This window comes from Symphalangus syndactylus, chromosome 24 (assembly GCF_028878055.3).
Source record: "Symphalangus syndactylus isolate Jambi chromosome 24, NHGRI_mSymSyn1-v2.1_pri, whole genome shotgun sequence".
NCBI classification, from domain to species: Eukaryota; Metazoa; Chordata; class Mammalia; order Primates; family Hylobatidae; genus Symphalangus; species Symphalangus syndactylus.
In genome coordinates, this window is record NC_072446.2 from 55,678,331 (window position 1) to 55,699,501 (window position 21,171).

Here is a 21,171-nt window from a genome sequence, read left to right on the forward strand (position 1 = left end):
CCATATCAGTATTCCATTTCTTTTTATTGCCAAATATTCCGCTGTACGGATAGACCACATTTTATTGGTCCATTCATCAGCTGATGGACATTCGGGCTGTTTCCACTTTTGGTCACTGTGAATATTGCTGCTGTGAATGTTCGGGTCCTGTGTGGCCATTCACTCAAGTGCATTCAGTCTGGTAAAGTACACAGACTTCCCATGGCTAAGATGCAGCGGAAATCTTGGTGTTTGTGTTCCGTGAGAGTGAGAGGGTCTGGAAACGTTTCTTTATGATGGCCTAATAAGAAAGTTGACACCAAGATACTAATTTTAAATTTATAATTTAGTTTAATTTAGTCATAGAGCCACACACAAGTACATTATAGTCATGGGAGAGAAAGAAAAAAATGCCAGGAAAATTTTTTTACCAATGATCCACCTGCTCACTTAGCCCCTACATGGGAGCAGCACGTATACAGGCACACGCTCCACGCACTTTCCCTTCCTCCCTCCCTTCCTGCCAGTCCAGCTGTCCCAGCTTTCGGCTTCTGAACCAAGGGTGATGGGCAAGACCAACAACCAGAAAGAGGAAGCCAAACCCGGAGTCAGAGCCAGGGCCAGGACACAGCCACTGCTGCTGGATTGGAAATACTGGAAGCCATCCTTGGGCCATTTGGAGATGTTAATTAGGCTGGCTAATTCCCACTGGCCTTGGGTTGCCAGTGTTGAGTGTGTGGGCTTACCCCATCCACTGCCTGCACCTGTTCCCTTCCTCAGAGCCATTCCAAGGGGTCTGAATAGCCCAGACAGCTCTCTGATCTCCCACTCTGTCCGCCTTCCTGCTGGTAGGATATTTAGCACTTGCCTAAAGCTGGAGCCCTAGTCCACTGTTTCTCTCCCTCATCCATGCCAGCTCTCAAAATCATTCTCTTTCCTAATTATCTTGAACCAGTTAATCATTTTCCACACTGACTGTTCAGTAACCAGGATCCAGGGACAGGCAGCAGTGTTTCTTGTCTGACCCTGCCCAGCCTCATCCCAGGTGGCGGTTCTGGATGGCAGCCTTTCTTCAGAGGCAAGAAGCTTGGTTCAAAGCCTTGCTCTCTTGCTATCCCAGTGAGTACAGCTGGAGAAAGCATGCCATAGAAAGGCCCACCAATTCCTGGAACGCCTCTGCTAGGCAGAGCCGCGCAGAACACAACACATCTCCAGCCAGCCTCTTGTTTCCTGTGCTGCTTTAAATCCCTGTTGATATCCAGAGTATCGGAGAAGTCACACAAGGCGGAAGAAACAAGACATCTTTCTTCAAAAGTGACTTCTGGATTCCCCCGGCTCAACTCTGTGTCTGAGCCGCCAGTTGGCCACAGTTTGGCCTTTCGGTGTCTGAGTTAAACTGCTAAGGGCTGTCCCCGAGGAGTATCGCTCAACTACTCTTATATATGAGCGGGGCTGGCTTCGATTCCCAGCACCACAAATAGGTAAAAATGACTTCTAATTTAAGACACACAGTAACCCTATAACCCAGTGTCACAACTGTTTTTGTTTTTGTTTTTTTTTTTTTTTTTTTTTTTTTTTTTTGGTACGGAGTTTCGCTATGTTGCCCAGGATGTAGTGCAATGGCGTGATCCCAGCTCACTGAAACCTCCACTTCCCCAGTTCAAGCGATTCTCCTGCCTCAGCCTGCCAAGTAGCTGGGATTACAGGCGCCCGCCACCAAACCCAGCTGATTTTTTAATATTTTTAGTAGAGACAGGAGTTCACCATGTTAGCCAGGCTGGTCTCAAACTCCTGACTTCAGGTGATCCACCCGCCTCGGCCTCCCAAAGTGCTGGGATTACAGGCGTGAGCCACCGAGCCTGGCTGTCACAACCTTTTATCTGTTATTACCCCACCGTGGAGCCTTCTGAGACATTTTGGTTTCCTAATTTGTCCCCTCCCCTGAAACACCACAGAAACCCTGTGTATCTGTTTACTTACAGTACTTATACCTGTGCTGTATGCATATAAAGAGTAGGCTATTTTGCCACCCCAAGGGGTGGTATCCCCTTATTAGACTGCATGCTGTAACTTTTCTCCCAGATCCCCCAGAGGCAGCGGTTTCATCTGCTTTGGTCACCACTGTGACCCAGAGCCTAAAACAGTGCCTGGCACATATCTGCTGCTCATTTGACAAAGGGATAGGACAGTTAGGCTTTGTGTCTCTCCCCTATCCCCCCCAGGCGTCAGGTCCCTCCTGGCCTCTTCCCACCCCCCATCTCCAAGCACATTGCCCTCTAGGTGCCCTCCACACTGCCCAGGTTGGCCAATGCCCTGTGCGTACCCCAGAGATGTATCAGGAAGCTGACAGCTTACTCCTCTGCTCCACGACTGGAACCCCACGCTTTGGGAGCACTGCCGTGTGTCAAGGGCAAGTGACATTTGAGCCCCATGGAATAATCAAGGCAGCCCCCAACTGTCTCTGTATTTGCATCTCCTTAACTCAACCATGGATTGGCAGTTACTGAGACATTCTTTGTGGTCCAGCACACCACACCAGGCTGTGTCTGGGGACACACAGGAGAGGGGCAACCCAGTCCTCATCAGCAATTACAAACAAGTCCTCCATTGTTAGCTGCGCCATCTGCTTTCTTGGTTTCTACCAATCGGGTGCCTGTACACACAGCATAACCAGGGCTGAGGGGCTGCAGAGGAGTGAGATCAAGGAGCCCCTTCATAAAGAGACCCTTTGCTCACACTGGAGGGTGTCAGTGGCATGGTGCTCTAAAAGCCCAACTTCCTCAACTCAAGGAAGACCCACGCAGATATGCTCTATGTTTGCCCTCTTCCATGAGAGGAAATGGGGGCCCTTCAGCACAGCGCACTGGGGGGAAATCAGAAATCTAAATGATTAATCATCCCGAGGACCACGGAAAACATTCTAGTCCGTGACCAATAGTCAGCAGCAGCCCAGAACCTCTTGTGCCCAAAGAGCACAACCAAGTCTGGAGAAGGAACGGTGTTAACGGTGGTTGGAAATCAAACCAAGGATCATACACGACCCACGATCAGTTATTGATCCAGAATCTCCTAACCCCGAATAATTTTGTTGGGAGAAAGGGACAATTTTCATCAATAGATTGGAAAAGATGTCTCCATAGCAGTGCGCGTTTCTTTCATGGAGCCTTGGCTAAAAGAGTGTTAGTGGTCGCCTCCTGATGGCTGCTGGAGCCACCATCTTAGAAGTTTGCCCCTGTCGCTGTGCCAACCTTGGCAACCTTGGCAGAGGGGGTCAGCAGAAAATCCACGTTTACAACTGTGGCTGTGCAGACAATGGTCCACCTCACTGATAAATGTCCTTTGTCCAGATCTGATGGTCGTCTAGTGATACAGAATTCAGGAGAGTTGTGGGGGCTGAGAGTTCGGGATAAGCTACTGCCTGATGCAGAAAGAGGATGCATTCGCCAAGGAAACCCCGCCGTAGGAAATAGGATGGCGTGGAAGGGGTGGAAGAACCTGTCACAAAGCATAGAAAAGCTAAGATCCCCCTCAGTTCTGTGTGACTACTGAGACCCTGCTGCTCTGTGGGTGAGAGTGACCTTATGGTCCAATTTCACCGCTCCAGGGAACCCTCCCAAGCTTTCCTCTGCACAGGATGCTGTGTGTTCCCTTCCTGGGGACTGTCACATCGCAGGTGACACCAGCATTAACACACTGTCTATAAGTCAGAAACCTGTAAAATGAAACTTGGAGACATGTAAACTTGCCCACCTAGGGGGTTCCAATTATTTTTTCAGGTCATCCATTGAATTTCAAATGCTTGTCTTGAAAACACTATTATCTTTGTATTTTAAACAAAATCAGTCAGGAAAAGTTGGAGAGCAGGAAAAGGATATAGCTGTCAGTGCTGTTCAGCATCTGTAGGGCTCCTGACAAGGTCTGCATGCATAGATCCTGGGAGTTTTCATGTCTCTCTCATTTCACATTTGTAAACACGACATCGGCTTGTATTTTGTCCTATCAAGTAGAATTTTCAAGTGAATGTTCAGTTTTTACTGATTGACAAGGCTGCAGAAATGCTTGGGCAGCTCAGGGATAAATGTATTATTAGCACTGTGTTAATTATCAAGTTGGAGCTGTGGGGGTGCTGTGTTTGTATTCATTCGATTTTGTGTTCTTTCCCTTCAGATTAAAACACGTAAAGGTCTCATTACAATATTTGAGCAAGGTAAGACAGACACTTCAGTGGTTATGTCCAGCCACCCTGCTTTGGGGAGGGGGTGGGACTTTTCCAACCGGCTGCCCTCGGTAGCGGACCCTGCATCAGTGCTCCTCGCCCTCCTGGGCCTTCCCCTCCCAGGGGGCCCTGCCCACACTCCTGCCCCTGCATGTCTGCGCTGCCCGGGGAAGCCCAGCCTTGCCTTTCTTCTGCCTGTGCACTCGGGGAGGAATCCGACACCAACACCTGCCATCCCGGAAAATGTCTTTGTCGCCTGCCCTTTTGTGTGTGGGGCTGCAGGGAGCCAGTGGGCGCTGGGGCCGCCCCCTTTTTTGTTGCCCAGGCCTGGAGGAGCAGGGTCTTGAGATGGGCCGATAAGACACGGCACGTGCTGGGCCGGCCTTTGACCGCCAGCCTTAATGGAGGCCTCCGAGACCTCCACGCGGGGAGGGCAGGTTGTGGCGGGGGCCGCTGAATGGAACAGCTGGGGAAGGAAAAGTAGACAAAAGCTGCAAGAGCGCAGAGGGTGGAGGCCCAGGAATGGGCTGTGGTCTAGGACCCAGAGGATAGGCTGGCCATAGCAGGTGTGACCTCCCCAGCCTGCCTTTCTGTCCTGGGTCTGGGGTCCAGGCCCTGCCCAGAGCACTCTAATGGATGGCAGCCGCCTTGGCAGGGCTGTCTGAAAACCCTGTCCCGTGTGGCCTGGGCTGCACCACCTCCCAGGCTCACAGGTGGAAGGCGAGCAGTTGGTAATGACAAGGATCATGGCAGTACCGTTCACAGGAGAAAGCAAGTGAGCGAGCTGCCGTTCATGAGCCTGTGGCTCACAGTGGAATGCAAGGCACAGACATCAGTCACTTGTCTCAGTAAATATGGAAGTGGGATGTTACGGTCCAGATTTGTTGGTTTATCCAAACCTTCACCCTCCTCTGCCAGCCAGGGCTGTTGAACCTGCAGGCCAGAGGAGCAGCCAGCGCCACAGCCAGCCGACCCTCCAGCCAGCTGCCCTTCTCTTCCCCTCACCCATGGCTTAAGCCCAGTCCTGGTATTGTCCCAAACTGGGCTCACTTGTGTCAGCCCCAACAGGTGACAGGAGCCTCAGAGCCCAGGTGATCATGTCAAGATGGGGCACAGAAGGGTTGTACAGTCCCCTCCCAGCAGAGCACCTTGCTGCAAAACTTCGCATTTGCTGAGACCTCCGTCTCTATGCATGTCCTCCTGCTCCTGCCGCCAAAGTGGGGAGGTGAGGTTCGAGTGTCCTGTGAATAAATTCTTGGCTTCCGTCGCCGGGAAGAGGCAGTGCGAGTGGAGCCACAGCTGCGAGTGGACGTGTCATATCAGGAAGGCGGCCTTACCTTGTGTCCTGCCTACCCATCCCGCAGCTGCCACCTCCCTCCCCACCACGGGAGGGAGGCACCACGTGCTGTGGCACGAGGGCCCAGTGCAGATGAGAATGTCCCAGTGGAAAGCTGGGGACCAGAGGCATGTGTAGGGCACTGTGGCACTGGCTGCAGCCCAGCTGCAGGGGTGGCTTTGCCCTTTGCCCCTGGCCATGGGATCCCTGCTTTCAGGTGCACAGGCCCCCTTCTCTGCAGAGCTTCCTGCTGTTCGCCAGGCTCACTCAGCGGGACAGAGCTGGCGTTCCTCTGTCCATCTGCAGGAACTCAAGGTGCACCGCGCTTTCCCTCTTTATCCTCCCTGGGTGAGTGGGTGGGGCAGAGGAACTAAAATGTTTTCCTTCGAATCCAGAATTAGCAAAGCTTCGCTCTTTCTCTTTGGATCTCACTTTATCTTTTTTTTTTTTTTTTTGCTTCTTTATTCGAATCCATCTGATTACCATAGTGGGCTGGGCTGTTGGAATATTATCTGGGATTAAATCAAGTCTGTTCTCCCATGCTGCCCCACACCTTGGATTAAATGCCAGTGCCCACTACAGCTACGAGGGGATGGAGAGATGCCTTGTAACAATCTCGCTTCTCTTGTGGATGATGGTCTAGCTATACTGCCTTTGTCAGAAGCAGCCTGTTTTTGTGTTCTGGGGTTTTTCGTGTGCGGTGTTTTTTTTGAGACTGGGTCTCACTTTGTCACCTAAGCTGGAGTGCAGTGATGCCATCACTGCAGCCTTGACCTCCCAGGCTCAAAATCCTCTCACCTCAGCCTCCCAAGCAGCTGGGACTACAGGTGCGCACCACTATGCCTGGATAAGTTTTGCAATGTTTTTGTAGAGACGGGGTTTCACTATGTTTCCCAGGCTAGTCCGGAACTCCTGGGCTGAAGCGATCTGCCCACTGGGCCTGGCTGCAGCCTGTTTTAAAGATGAGAATAGTGAGGCTTCTCTGTGTGCCCGACCTTACTGAGCCTAGAAGAAGGGAGGCAACCGGGAAGCCCCTGGAATCTGAAAGTACTGAATTTCAGAACACCCTGAGCCAGGCTGCCTCCATAGGTCCAAGCACGTTTGCAAGTATTGATTTTGGAAACTCTTCCTAGAAACAATAAGGGAAGGTCAGAGAATGAAAATAGATGCTGTCTGTGAATAAAATAACCTACTTAAATTAATTTCAAATGCCAATAATAGTAATAATAATTTCCAAGGCCAAAGCCCTGCAAGTGAATCGTGCAGGGAGGAAGATGTGGAAACTCTGCTTCTGAGGTTTGTTCCCAGCAGAGGTCATGCAGGAACCTTGGGGCATAATACAACAGGGTTTAAAACTACGCTACGAGGGGAAGGGTGATGAAATGATCCTCTCGCTCCAGAACGGTGCTAGGGGAGACCCAGCTCCGCCCACAACAGTGGCTTGGTGTTGCAGCAGGCATTCCTGTATTCCTCTGAGCACGCCGACAGCAGCCCTGGGGAAGCAGGGGGTGCAGATGTGCAGGTTTTAATTTTATTCCTTTTCCCTCCAGTGATGAACAGCTCTATGCTCATCTGGACTCATTCAGACAAGCAATTTAGGCCTGACCTCTAGTCTTAGGCCCTTTGGGGAATAATTGAGTTGTAACTCATTGTGTAGAATATCAATATGTAAACACGTGGAGATTCCAGGAACACCGCCAGGGATCTGCAGAGCGTCCTCTGAAGTTTCACGGCCTTTCCCATTGACTTCAGCCACTGCTTCTTCAGTGGCTCTTCCTCCCTTTCACTATGACCAGATGCCTTTTCTCTTCATTCTTTACTTATGAATTGGACAGTAAGTCTGAATTAATTTCACAAGATTCATAGCTTCTTTTATGCTGCAGAAAAGCCCAGGGCAAAGAATAAGAAGAAGGACATTCATGTGTTTATTCATTCAACAAACACCTTTGCCGGCATAGCATGGGAGGAGGTCACCAGACCCTTCTCCTGGGAATTTCCCTCCCTTCTGAGTGCCACAAATCCTCCCTGAAATGTGTGGCCGTAGAGCCTCCGTTGCCTCCGTGACTTAGCAGTTCTCTGCTTCCTTTGCAGGGTCCCTGGCCTCCAGTCTGAGTGCTGACCTCGAAGAGCCCCGGAGTGAGGAGGAGACAGAACACCCTCTCCTGCCTCTGCCCCGAGCCACTAAACCCAGAATCTCCAGGAAATTTCGTTGCTGTACTAGTGCCCTCAGCAGGTCTTCCCATTAGTGGACTTCTGAAGCCCATGGTGAATCCCACTACAGTGTCTCAGATGGGACTCAAACTAGGCTATATCATCTTGTCCTGAAACCTCACAAACCTTGGACTTCCAAAGAAGAAACGTAAAAGTCACCAAAAACCAGAGATGAACCCACTGACACATGGGCATTGGTGTGCCTGCTCTGGGCAGATCACAGCAGGAAAAGATTCTGCGCTTTCAGGGAGGGGGCAGAGGGCAGCTGGCTTCTGTACCTCAAGTTGTTTCTTCTCATTTATGAACCCAAGCATGATTCACAAAGGGGCTGGCAAAACCATTGTCTAATTGAGGAATGTGATCCGCATTGATTTTGCTAGTTCCTTTTATGTTAGGATTTGTGGTTTACTCAAAAATTTCATCATCATGGAAATTGGCTTTCCCCAGGGTCTTTTGCCCAGGAGAAGTTTTACCTCAGTTGTCCAGTGTTTTCCCGCATGGTACCTGACGTCCGCTGACTGAGCAGAGATTCTCCTCACCACGCAGAGGCCCTTCAGGTCATGACAGTGATGCCCCTATCTTAGAACACTCAGAAGATTCCAGAAATACAGGGTCCTGTCCTTGCATAAGTTCCTGCAGGACAGGAAGTGTCCCAGGGCTCAAAACAGCACAGACCACATCCACACAAAAGGTGCATGCCAGCTTCGGGCACTAGGCTGAGACGGGCACCCCTCGAATGGCCTTGTGCCTCTAAAAGCCTCACGCTGCAACTTTGCTGCTCCTGTCTGTTGCCCAGAGAGGCCTCATACAGGCCTCAGAAATGTTTCTTGTCACACAAAGCTTTAGGTAGCAGATTCCAAGCAAGGGATTTAATCCTTACATTTTTGCCCATTTGGCTCCAAGCAAGGCTCATTAGACCTGGTTTTTTTTTTTTTTCTTTAAAAAAAAAAAAGAATGAATGAAAAGAGAAGCAATGGTGAGCCCTCTTCTGCTGGGGGGCCCTGGGTGGGCCTTGCCCATCCTGCAGCAGAGAAATCAGTCAGCAGCGAAGAGCTGCTGGCGCGGGCCCCGGGCTGTGTCCTGGACCCTTGACCTGCCTCAGAGCTAGAGGTTTGCTCCACCCCGCACTTCACTTGGGAAGTAAATCCAAGAAACTTACCAGAGTCCATCCCCACTGCGCAGGCTTTGTTCTCACAGCGGCCGGGGACAGAGCAACGCCCTGCAGTGGGAAGGGACAGCAGCACGAGAGATGCAGCCCGTAACTCAGGGCTTATGATGGGTGGGCCGGTCCTAGGAAAGGTGGGCCCTGTGCAGGAGGCCTCCCCGCCTTCCTCTGCCCTCTGCCCTCTGCCCTTGCACACACTTGTTACCTTCAGGCTGCTTGGCCACCCAGGCCTGAAGAAGCCTTCTGAGGCCCTCACCCCATCCAAGCAGCCATTTTCACTGAGGAGCCAGTTTTTTGCATTTGCTATTGAGCTGGTTTGGCTGGAACCTGGCCTTTGTAGGGAAAACGGGGAGACCCATGAGCCAGACTCACTCTTGGGACAAATGAGAAAGAGCTGAGCCAGTCGTTCCTGTTGGAAGGGCGGGCCTGCTCATCCTGGAGAGAATTTGCTTTTCTGCTTTGTAGGGGATTGCAGGTAGGGCTTGAGGCCAGGCCCACTGACAGGAGCACCTTGAGAACCACCTGAACACATGAGAATGAGGGTGCCCCAAAGTGGAAGGAAGCTTCCGGCCCCTGGGCTGTTTTGGGAAAGGCCCAGGGTACTCATAGGGGCTGAAGGGCAATGTGAAGAGTGACTGCAAGTCCTGGCATTTTTTGTGGTGTCAGCAAACGCCCCTTTATTTTAAATGATTCCAGACTTCTGGGCAGCGTAGCTTGGCCACCGTCACTCAGGCTTGACCCTGCTGTTGAGCTGCTGCTGTCTCCTGTTTACCTCCCTCCTGTTGGGAAGGCCATCGCATGCTCCTCGGCTCCAGAGTCCCCTGTGGGTCTCTACCAGCAGGTCGCCTCTGGGAGAACATTTCATCTTCAGGCTCTAGAAACTCCTGTTGTGGAATTCCTGGCTTTAGTAGAAAAGACATGGCAGGATTTAGAGATCGTATTGAATTCTCCTGGACTTCTGCTCCATGATTTCATTTTGCTTTCACGAACCAGCGATCCCAACCTTGGGGTGGGAAATTCAATTGTAGGCAGCAAATAACCCTCCTGTAACCCCTGAGGATTATAACGACCCCATGACCCCAGATGACAGCCAGCAGTTTGGTGACTAGAGTTTTTTTGAGCCTGCCGTTCTCAGTAGCAGCTTTGGTCTGGAGATCTGGAACGTGGAGCAGGGAATCTGACAGCCACGTTTCTCGTGATCACATGGACTGGAGTCGTTTTTGTTATTTGGGGTGGAAAATTGCAATGATCAAGTTTCTTTTTTTTTTTTTTTTACTTAGAAAAGCAAATATTGTGTTTTTGTAATAAATCTCTTTCAGCAAAATTGCGGAGGATCATTCATCCAGTAGGGCCCCACCTGAGGCACAGCGCTGACTCATCACGGTGGTACCAGTAGGTCAGCCATCTGGAAACAGAAGTGGCCCTAATTGGGCCAAAATGTGATAAGACTCACTGGCCTCAGGCAGGGCTAGGCCAGCTCCCTCACTTTTCTGCGCACCTATTCCCAGATTCCATCCAGAGCAAAGCTGATGTTTATCGTCTTATTGTACTTAGGCTTTCGTGCTTTAAAAAAATTATGACTTTTTACAAATAATTAAGCCTTCAGCAGACAGAAGTGAAGAAATTTAGCCTGGGTTGCCTCAGCAACAAAGTCTGCAGTTCCTAAGAGCCACATGTTGGGGAAGTGGGGTGACCCAAACTTGGTGACGTGGGTTGATTGATCAGACCCTTAGCCTTACAAGCAACAGGCCATGCAGATCCACAGAGCCATGCACATCCTGTCTTCCTGACCTTCCTCAGGTGGCACCACCTGCGCCCCATGAACCTGCTGTATCGGTGTCATGTGGAGGTCTGATGAATCCTTTAAAACCTAACTGTGATGTCGTAAATGTAACTGTGCTACCTTTATATCTACTGAAGGGGAGTGTCTGCATCCGAGGGAAATTCAACATGAAACAACCATCGTTTTAGTTGCACTCAGTCTGTCCATATGACATACACATGAAGTGAATGTTTCCTTATGTTTTAGGTCTACAATGTTTAGTACATGTAAATAAGGAAAAAATTTGATAAATATGGTAAATTAAGTTATAGCGTGTCATTTGATTCTTATTTTGCTATCTCTTGTTATTTAATTTTCCTAATGCTCCACATCTAGGTTCCTTCCTAGGTGGTGGGAACACCTTGCAGACGTGTGTGCAGCAGGACACACCACGGCACAGGCAGCCATGCCGAGAAAGCACACATCTCCACTGATGGCAGCCACCCGACTCTCCAGTTAACCTCTTTTACTCTTTAATTCTGATTTACTCTGATGATTTAATGAAGTGGAAACACAGCACTTCAGTGCTATATGTTTCTCTCATTCTCATTATAGTTTATAAGAAAATAAAGTTTACCTTGGCACCTAATAAAAAGGTGGTTTTCATTTTTATTGGACAGAATTGTTTGAAAGCATATTTTAACCAAAGCCTAAACATGTATCCAAAATGGTAGCTGGTACCAATGCGGGGAAGCTTACCAACATGTTTATGTAAAATTGACCTCATTTCCTAACATGGAATGCTGAGATCCGGTCACAAGAGGCTCTGAATCCAAGCATCATGGTTCTAATCTACTTAAATCGCTTTCTCTCTTCATGATTAAAGGGCTGGGTCAGTATCGCCTGCTACCGCAGCGTCCATCCGAGCCCATAATGAGCTGTGCCCCTTGCTCCGTCTCTCCAGAGCAGCCCCCATACTAGCCACCCTTCTAGCGGTCAGGAGACGCTGTCCCTGATGAGCAGGAGGCAGCCTTAGAGGGCTTGTCTGTGTGAGTAAGTGATTGATAGACACAGTGTGATAATGGTCCCCTGTTGGTGTGGCTGAAGCTGGGCTGATGCCCCTGTCTAAAGACTCCAGCCATCGCATGACAGCCTGGCCGGGTGGCCTCTGCCAGCATCGCAGGCTACTCATGGGCTAGGCAGCGGTGACCTTTCAGGACATTGTATTAGAAGTCTGTAAAAATCATCCATTTGTCCAGTTAGCAAATATTTTTTGAGTACCTAATACAAAACATGGCTGTGACCTCACAAATGGTCTGGATGCCTTCTTGGGAGTCAAGCAGACTCTAAATTCAATGTTTAGCTTTTCACTGATAACAAGAACTTGCTTAGGCCGGGCACGGTGGCTCACGCTTGTAATCCCAGCACTTTGGGAGGCCGAGGCGGGCGGATCACGAGGCCAGGAGATCGAGACCACGGTGAAACCCCGTCTCTACTAAAAAATACAAAAAATTAGCCAGGCGTGGTGGCGGGCGCCTGTAGTCCCAGCTACTCGGAGAGGCTGAGGCAGGAGAATGGCGTGAACCCGGGAGGCGGAGCTTGCAGTGAGCCGAGATTGCGCCACTGCACTCCAGCCTGGGCGACAGAGCGAGACTCCGTCTCCCAAAAAAAAAAAAAAACAAGAACTTGCTTAATGGTACATCCTCCTTCTAATACTTGGTACCTCATCACATGAAGCTTGATGTGGAGTTTTAGAGCTTTGTGGCCTGGACACAGTGGGTCCCAGCCTGTGTGTCAGCAGTGTTGAAGAATCTTCGTAAGTCAAATGCAGGTTCCTGTCTGCTACAGACTCTGACCCACCAGGTCTGGGCAAGAACCTCAGCATCTCCACTTTTTAAAGCTACCCAGAGGACACTGACCTGCAGGTAGATCTGGGTTGAGGGGCTGGGCCAGCCCCCTCAGTGATGATCTGGGCAGCATTCATCCCCTGCCTGCGCTGAGGGAACATCAGAGACCACTCCCTGCAGGACAGCTCTTTGCTCTACAGCTGCTCCTAGGAGCTGCGTTTCTGCCACTCACTAATGACTCGGCGTCATAGGTGGCCCTCAGGACTTCCTGGATAATCTCCCTGGAGATGCCCCTGCCCTGGGATAATTCAGGGATACTTCTCAGATATGGAAATTGTTATTTGAAATTCAAAGGATATAGTTCTCAAAGTCTTAAATAGTTTACTTTTTTATATCTTTGTTTTTGTTTTCACCAAATCGTTTTCTTTGCCACACTTTTCATTTCTGGCAGAATGATGAGAGGGTGGAGAGACATCCCGGTCCATCATGCCTCCTGTAAGTGATCAGGTCACCTTAAAAAAGTACTCATCAAATCTTGGGCCATATTAGGCCAAACCTTCAGCAGAATTCCAAAGAACAATCCAACTTCCAGTGCTTCCAAAAGGACCATTGTTACAAGGCCCTGATAGGCCTTTTGGGGCTTCTGCTAGGTACCAGAATTGAAAGAAAGAATATTTTTAAGGTACACCTAACCATAGTCTAGTTCTCTAAGTGTTTCAGGAAAAAAACGCCAGTTATTTATGCCTCCGGCAGTGAAGCGTGTCTTCCAGCGAGAGGCCCACACACTGGTATTTGTTCACTTCAGTACACATTCAAGCTAGCATTATGGTGCCGTGTATGTGCAGAAACTAAATTGAGGCCACTTTGGTTTATTAAACCGTTTATGTCAAGGGGCACTATCATCATTTGCTCTTTTGTCTATACCTGGAAATGGTTTTAGTTGCATTTTGTTTTTCAAACCAAAAAGTGAAGGCCATGGAAATGGAGCACAAAGTAAACTTTGTCCCTGCATATTTGGTTTACTCAAGGCACGGATCTACAGCTGGAAAGGTCGCCCCCACCCCCGCAATCTGACCACCTTCTACGGGTTTGAAAACTGAGGCCGGAAGGCATTGGCTCACTGAGATTCACAGGGTCAGAAAGTGAGGCTCCAGGCAGGAGTTGAGTTTCCCGGTTCCCACTTCTTGATGACAGCCCCATTAGCAGCAGTCACCATTCTTCACCAGTGCATGGACTGTTTGTTGAAAATGTAGTTTCCACGTGCGTTTTGGCCACTGTAAATGTCACCTAATGCCAAGGCTTAGGCCACCCTGGCCCTGCTGTCATAGGGACCAGGCACAACACAGACCAAGGGCTTTGGGTGTGGGAGAACCTGTTGTGACGAGACTTCCCTACTCTCCCTACGTGCAGAGATGAGAACACTGGAGTTAACCTCTCTCCAGGGCTCCAGAAGCCATGGACTGGAACCTCTGGAAAGAAAAATTGCTCGTCTTCAACTCTGAAGAATAGACTTTGAGGTAAGAGCAGGTCGCCAAAGCAGGTTTTTCACACTTGGTGTGATGCCCAGGCAGGTCGGCCACACTCCGGAAGGCCACGGTCTGCTCTCTCCACTCAGACACCCACACGTTTACCAAGCACTGGCTACAGTTTGGCCAAAATTGTCTTGTTTCTCTCCTGAAAATGTTTTCTGTTTCGGGAGTTTGAGACAAAAGACAAACACATATCAATGTCCTTCCATGCCACAAGAACCACCCATGAGTGGAGTAGAATGAGACTCACTTCCGAAACCGAGGTCTGTTCTTAAGCCTGCTGCAGATTCAACCCCATTTTCACCCTCAGAGAACATGACAAGACCAGCCAGCAGCCCAGCTAGGCAGGGCATTTCAAACAGTAGTGATACCCTCTCTGCCCTCAAGGTGCTCTCAGATCTGCCCCCAACACACACAAACAGCAGTGATTACAAACAGCAGGAACTCTCCAAAATGACACTCTTTCTGAATAATAAGAAAAAAATAGCTGGAATTGGCGATTTCTTCATTTTTGTCATTGTTAGAATTTTAAGTATTTTAATACCTAAGTGTCCTAAGTTGGATAAGATGGGGGCAGCGAAACATTTATAATAAGCTGTCACATCAGGCAGTATTTGTCTGGAAGATCCTGTGTTTCACAGAATGAGTGAGAAAGTAGGTCCCAGCTAGCATCCTCCCTCCGTACCATGTCAGACATGGACAGCCCTGATCGGATTGTTGCTGTTGCTGTTTATATCAAGATATTCCTGCCTCAGATATCAGAGAGCATTATGTATGTGGTCAAAATTCTATTCAAACATTATTTTAGGAAAGAAAGAATAAATGCATAAATTATCTCTGGGACAAGAGGACACTTTTTTATGTGTCCAGGTGTCATTGCTAATCTTCCATTTATGTTCCCCCCGCCCGCGTGAAGATGCTTGTTGAGTTTGACATGGAATATTTTCCATGAAGAGGGCAGAGCCGTCAGCTTCCTCCTTGGCGTGGGCTCCTCAGGGCCTGGAAATTGGAGTGTGCTTCTCGCTGAGGGCGTGAAGTGGGAAGGGGCTTGCTATTATAGATCCTGAAAGGATCTTTTTGACTTTAGAAAATAGCCTGGCAAAGAAAAGCTTTTTTTCCGTGAATACTCAGGGACTGCATTACGCCCCTCAGATGATAGAGGAGAGTACTTTTGATCAATATTCCCTAAGAAATGGCCGCTGGGCTAAGTGCAGAGGGCCTCAATAGCAGTCTCCCTCCCGCCCGACCTGCAGAGCGTCTGCGGCAAATCTCTCGGAGCAGTGGGAACCAGCAAGGGCGGTACATTAATGGCATCATCTTCTCCTTTTAAAAAAAAGTCACCCCATTTTGTCCTCCATGTTGATGGCTGATTACGGGCCCAGTGGAAACAGTTGTTTCTATAGCTTTCTTCAGGGAAATCTTGGATCTTCGTTTCAGGCACCAGGAAAAGTGACCCCCTGGCAAGAGCAAAATGCTGGTGGGAAAACTCACATCAGGAGCTTCTTTTAATCAAGGAAGTTTTTTTCTTTTTTTTACTAATGATCAAGATTTTAATGAAATAGCCAAAGTACAAATTTGTATATTGCATCAGGTGTTCCATACTTTTTTCTCCTGAAAATAATGATCTGCCTCTATTCCAACCCCCATCTCCCTAAGACTGATAAGCAGGTTATTCAAAAGAACATTCTCAGCTGGGAGCGGTGGCTCACGCCTGAATCCTGCACTTTGGGAGGCTGAAGCGGATGGATCACTTGAGGTCAGGAGTTCGAGACCAGCCTGGCCAATATGGTGAAACTGTCTCTACTAAAAATACAAAAATTAGCAGGGCGTGGTGGCGCGTGCCTATAGTCCCAACTACTCAGGACGCTGAGGCAGGAGAATCGCTCCAGGAGGTGGAGGTTGCGGTGAGCTGAGACTGCACCACTGCATTCCAGCCTGGGTGACAGAGTGAAACTCTGTCTTCAAAAAAAAAGGAACATTCTCTCCAGATTAATGCAAAGACATAGAAATAGCATCATACAATACACATTATTCTACAACATCCTTGTTAAACTTTACAGTGTCATAGGCACCCCTCCATCTAGTTTATCATTTTTCATAATTGCATTTTATTCCTTAATACAGATGTACCTTAATATACTCATCCCATCTGTGGACATTAAGGTGGCTTCCAGTGTTTGTCATAATAAAGACACCTGTAATAAACACCAGCACGCCTATATCCTGACACACTGCTGCTTTTATTTCTGTATGATAAATTTCCAAAAAAAAAAAATGAAATTACTGAGTCAGAGAGTATACGTCATTGTTACGGAGTGAATGTTTGTGTCTTCCCAAAACCCATATGTTGAAGCCCTAACTCCCAGTGTCTACTAGGAGGTGGGATCTTTGGGTTGCGATGAGGTCCTGGGGATGGGGCCTCCATGGTGGGATTAGTGCTCTTAGAAGAAGGGAGGCCAGAGCTTCTCTCTCTGCATGTGAGGACATGGGGAGGAAGCTGCTGTCTGCAAGCCAGGAAGCAGGTCTTCACTGGAGAACCAAATCAGCCCACGCCTTGACCTTGACTTTCCAGCCTCCAGAACTGTGAGAGAGAAAGTCCTATTGTTCACGCCATTCCTGTTATTTTAAGTTTAAGCCACTGAGTCTATGGTATTTTGTTAACGGCAGCACAAGCTAACTGAGACAGTCATTATAGTCCTAATAGATTGATTACTTGACCACTTTTGAATTCTATGCAGTCAGTTTTGGAGTTATATGTAAAAATGAAGCTAGGACCCATGTCTTCCCATGTTTGTATAGGATAACTCAGTAAATTATCCAACAGCTTAAGAAAAGAAAGAAAAATTTTAAGGGGCACCCAGGAAAAAGGCATCATTTCAGCCATGACAAAACGAGGCATTTGTTGACCAAAGTGAGGACTCCTAATCAGTGTGTCCACACCGTATGTCTTTTCATGATAACATTCCAAACAATTTCTCAATTTTGAATAAATTTTTGAAAATACTAACATAAATGCATCAAAATACACCACAAATTCACCTTTTGTCATAAATTGGAGAGGAACGTGGTCCTAGGAATCAGTGTTGGCTTCCAATTCCACCTGCACACACTCTTGAGCGGCCATTCCCTAGTCATTCTGGCTTGTTTCCTCACCTGGGACTTGGGGCAACAATACTGATTGTGGTAGTCAACCTCAAGGATGGCCCCCAGCAATCATCACCTCCTGGAATTCATACCTTTGCGTGGTCCTTTACATGCTGATTCAGAGATGACCTGTGGGACCAACGGAACTCAGCAAAAGTGATATATCTTCCAAGTTTAGTCATAAATGTATTACAGTTTCCACTTTGGTCTCCTGGATGTCTTGCTTTGGAGAGAGCCACCATGCTGTCAGGACACTCAAGCAGTGCTATAGAGACCAGCATCCATGTGAGGGAGCCATCTTGGAAATAGATCCTCCAGCCCCAATCAACCCTTTGCTTGACTGCAGCCGCAGTGGAAAACTCAGTGTAACTTCATGAAGGACCCCAAGCCAGAACCACCAAGCCAGGCTGCTACTGAATTCCTAACCCACACAAATAATTAAATATAATAAACCTCTGTTGTTGTTGTAAGCACTCAGTTTTGGGGAGATCTGTTGTTACACAGTCATAGTGCTTGGGACATTGACCTAATGGTTGTTTTCAAGACAATGTACAGAAGGCATTTACATACAACAGTGCATTCTACTAGTGAACCCAGACCACATCATTTTGTGGAGGGCTACATCAAGGAGCCAGATACCTGGGTTCTGCTCTCTGTCTTGGATGAAGAGCCTTCTGATTGAGGGCAAGACATTCAACATTCAGACATTTTCTTAATATACAAATCAATGAATCATAATCTATAAAGGATTGTTGTGAAGACCAAATGGAAAAATTCACATGCAGGCCGGGCATAGTGGCTCACACATGTAATCCTAACACTTTAGCAGGCCAAGGCGGGAGAATCACCTGAGCCCAGGAGTTTGAGACCAGCCTGGGCAACAAAGTGAGACCCCCCCAATCTCTACAAAAAATAAAACATTAGCTGGGCATGGTGGTACGTACCTGTAGTCCCAGCTATAGGGGAGGTTGAGGTGGGAGGATTGCTTGAGGCCCAGAGGTCAAGGCTACAGTGAGCCATGTTCATGCCACTGCACTCCAGTCAGGTGACAGAGTGAGACCCTGGAGCAAAAATAAAAATTCACACTCAAGCAGTCTAAAAGCCAGAGAGCACTGAAAAATATCGGGTGTATTCCTGATATCAGTTATCTATTGCTAATTAATCAGTAATAAATACCAGTTGTCTATTGCTGCATAACAAATCACCCCAAAACTCAGTGGCTAAAAGCAACCACCATCATTTTATTACAGTCTCACACAGTTCTGGGGGTGAGCAGGCCCAGCGGGGCTGTTCCCACCTGGGCTCTCTCATGCAAATGTTAGGGTGGGGGGGCTGGCATCATCTTAGGGTCTCACCTGCTCCCCCAAATGTCTGGGGCTTGGTCGTTGCCTGAGATCTTAGCTCGGCCTCAGTACAACACCTAAATGTGGCCTCTGTATGTCGCTTGAGCTTGGCCTATTCTAGCCTAGTCTCAGAAGTCACACAGTGTCACTTCTACTGCTTTTCATTTGAGAAAGCGTGACCAAGGCCCTCTTAGTTTTGGAGGGGGCAGTGAGGGAGGTAAGACTTCACTTCACAATGGGAGGCATGTCAAAGGGTTTGCAGAAGTGATTTTAAACCTACACCAGGTGGCATTGAGATTATGTACAATTTAAAATCAGTGTTCAGCCGGGTGCAGTGGCTCACACCTGTAATCCCAGCACTTTGGGAGGCCAAGACGGGTGGATTGCCTGAGGTCAGGAGTATGAGACCAGCCTGGCCAAAATAGTGAAACCCCCATCTCTAACAAAAATACAAAAAAGTAGCCAGGCATGGTGTTGGGTACCTGTAATCCCAGCTACTCGGGAGGCTGGGGCAGGAGAATCACTTGAACTCAGGAGGCGGGGGGTTGTAGTGAGCTGAGTTCGTGCCATTACACTCTAGCCTGGGCAACAAGAGTGAAACTCTGCCTCAAAAAAATAAAAATAAAAAGTAAAATAAAATCAGAATTCACTCCTATCCTTGCAAGGATAATAAGAGGGAGTTCTCACCAGCACTTGACCTCAGTAACTCATTTAATCTCAACAATGGCCTTGGGAGACACTTAGTTGCAGACAGCCAAATCCACTTTAGCCAGCTGAAGGAGATATAATTTATTAAAGGCTCTTGGCTACCTTGCTTTATGTCCAGGAAGGCCACACAATCAGGCTTTGTGACTCAAAGATCTAGAAACAACACTCAAATTGCCCTGCTAGACAAGTCCAGTGGCAGCTCACCTTACAACGCTGGGCCTTCACCACAGCCACCTCCAAGAGACAAATGCCTCTGCTCTCCCCTCCCCAGCACTGACTGCAGCCAGTGCCACCTCTTTCATGTCTCTCTTCTGGATCCACATCTCAGGGGCACATTTGATGAGTGGTCAGGCACCTTCAATCCGAGTCAGGGTGACCTGACTCCTTTCTGTTGGACATTGGTCTTAATGCACAGCACATTTTCCATTTCCTTACAGCAGAGCCTAGCTGCAAGGGAGGCTGGAAAAGCAAGTTTCTGGATTCTATCTTGAGGAGGCAGAACTCATTGGATAGAGAATTAGCTGAGCTTAGGAAGGGTATTCCAAAGGCATGGGGCAAGCAGAAAATGTAGTAAATGTCTGCTACAGGCGGGCACTACTCTTTCCTAATTTTATCAATGAGAAAACAGGCAGAGAAGATTAATAACTTGCCCATGGCCAAAATGGTGGAGATGAAATGATGAAAGCAGGTGTTTGTGCTCCAAACCGCTGGCCCCTAACAGCCCCAGCATGCTGGAGAAGGGGCTGGGTCCTTCTGCATGTGAGCACATGAAATCTCACCACGGTGGAAGGGAAAGTGACCTGCTAGGATTATCAAAATCTGTCACTTCCTGAAGCTGCAACATTGGCACTCTCTTTGAGATATAATATTAAAATTTTAATTGAATCATTCTGTTAAATGTTACTGGACTTTGCATCTCAGAGTTAGGGTTTAGGTCCAGCCCATTTGAGTCCCTCTGCTGCCCTGATGTTAAAGTGGGCAGGGAGAGCCTGAAACCCTGTGCTCAGAGACTTTTCCTTCTGCCACTCATGCTGGTTGCCATGGTTCTGGAATGGCCTATTCAGTTCCTTGCAGGTGTAGAATAGTAAGTGATTTCTACAAAGAAGTGCTTTTAGAACCAAAGTGGAAGGTAGAGACCTCAATAGAAAGTGGCCTGGATGCGTGGTGGCAGGCACATGGTGGTGCGCACCTGTAATCCTAGCTACTCAGGAGGCTGAGGCAGGAGAATCACTTGAACCAGGCAGGCAGAGGTTGCAGTGAGCCAAGATCGAGCCACTGCACTCCAGCCTGGGCGACAGAGTGAGACTCAGTCTCAAAAAAAAAAGAAAGTGGCCCGGGCAAGCTAACTTTCAGCGATATCCTCACTGTGGAGCTGCTTACAACGCCACCATTCACGGTGAATTCGTGCCTCTCTTACAGTTTGCACTGCAGCACGTTAAAGCAAAGCAAAAAGTGGTGTCGAATCTATAATCTGCTACGACGCAGATGCCAGTGTGAGCCTTAGTTAACATCACGCAGTACTAAATTTACCCAGTTCTCTCGCCAGCATCTGTTATTTGTGTTTGCAAGTTGGGTCATGTAGAAATAACGTTTCTCCAATGCGTAAGATAAGAAATAACTGGAAATGACATTACATTTGGCTCCTCGCTCTCTCTCCCAGATGGGATTTTCAGCCCATTATTTTGGAGTCGAATTGCCAAAACACAAATCAGCTGTTTCCTGATCTGGGCTGAGAACCATACATGTTCCTGGGCCACCGTATCGCGCTCCCTGCTGTAGCAGCCCCTTGACAAGAAGGTGGAACCAAGGCCCTGGCATGTCACTGTCCATTTGAATTCTCCCACACTGGAGCAATTGCTGCCTTGGAGGTTTCTCTTTATGAACTTTCTTGATCTCAACTAAATTTCCGCACTTTCAGGCCACGTCATTTC

At 48.3% G+C, this 21,171-nt stretch overlaps 1 protein-coding gene across 4 annotated transcripts in view; it reads left to right on the forward strand.

The window, feature by feature from the left end:
- RALGAPA2 (Ral GTPase activating protein catalytic subunit alpha 2) overlaps positions 1-11,324 on the forward strand; it is a 337,491-nt gene extending 326,167 nt beyond the window's left edge. For 3 of the 4 annotated variants that reach the window (XM_055265963.2, XM_063634225.1, XM_063634226.1), the window contains one exon: positions 7,623-11,324. In XM_055265963.2, the coding sequence (XP_055121938.1) occupies positions 7,623-7,777 (155 nt within the window). In that variant the 3' untranslated portion in view covers positions 7,778-11,324. Of the gene's footprint in view, positions 1-4,146; positions 4,187-7,622 lie in introns of all 4 variants that reach the window. The other variant, XM_055265964.2, reaches the window with a different exon arrangement.
- Positions 11,325-21,171: the final 9,847 nt, after the last annotated feature.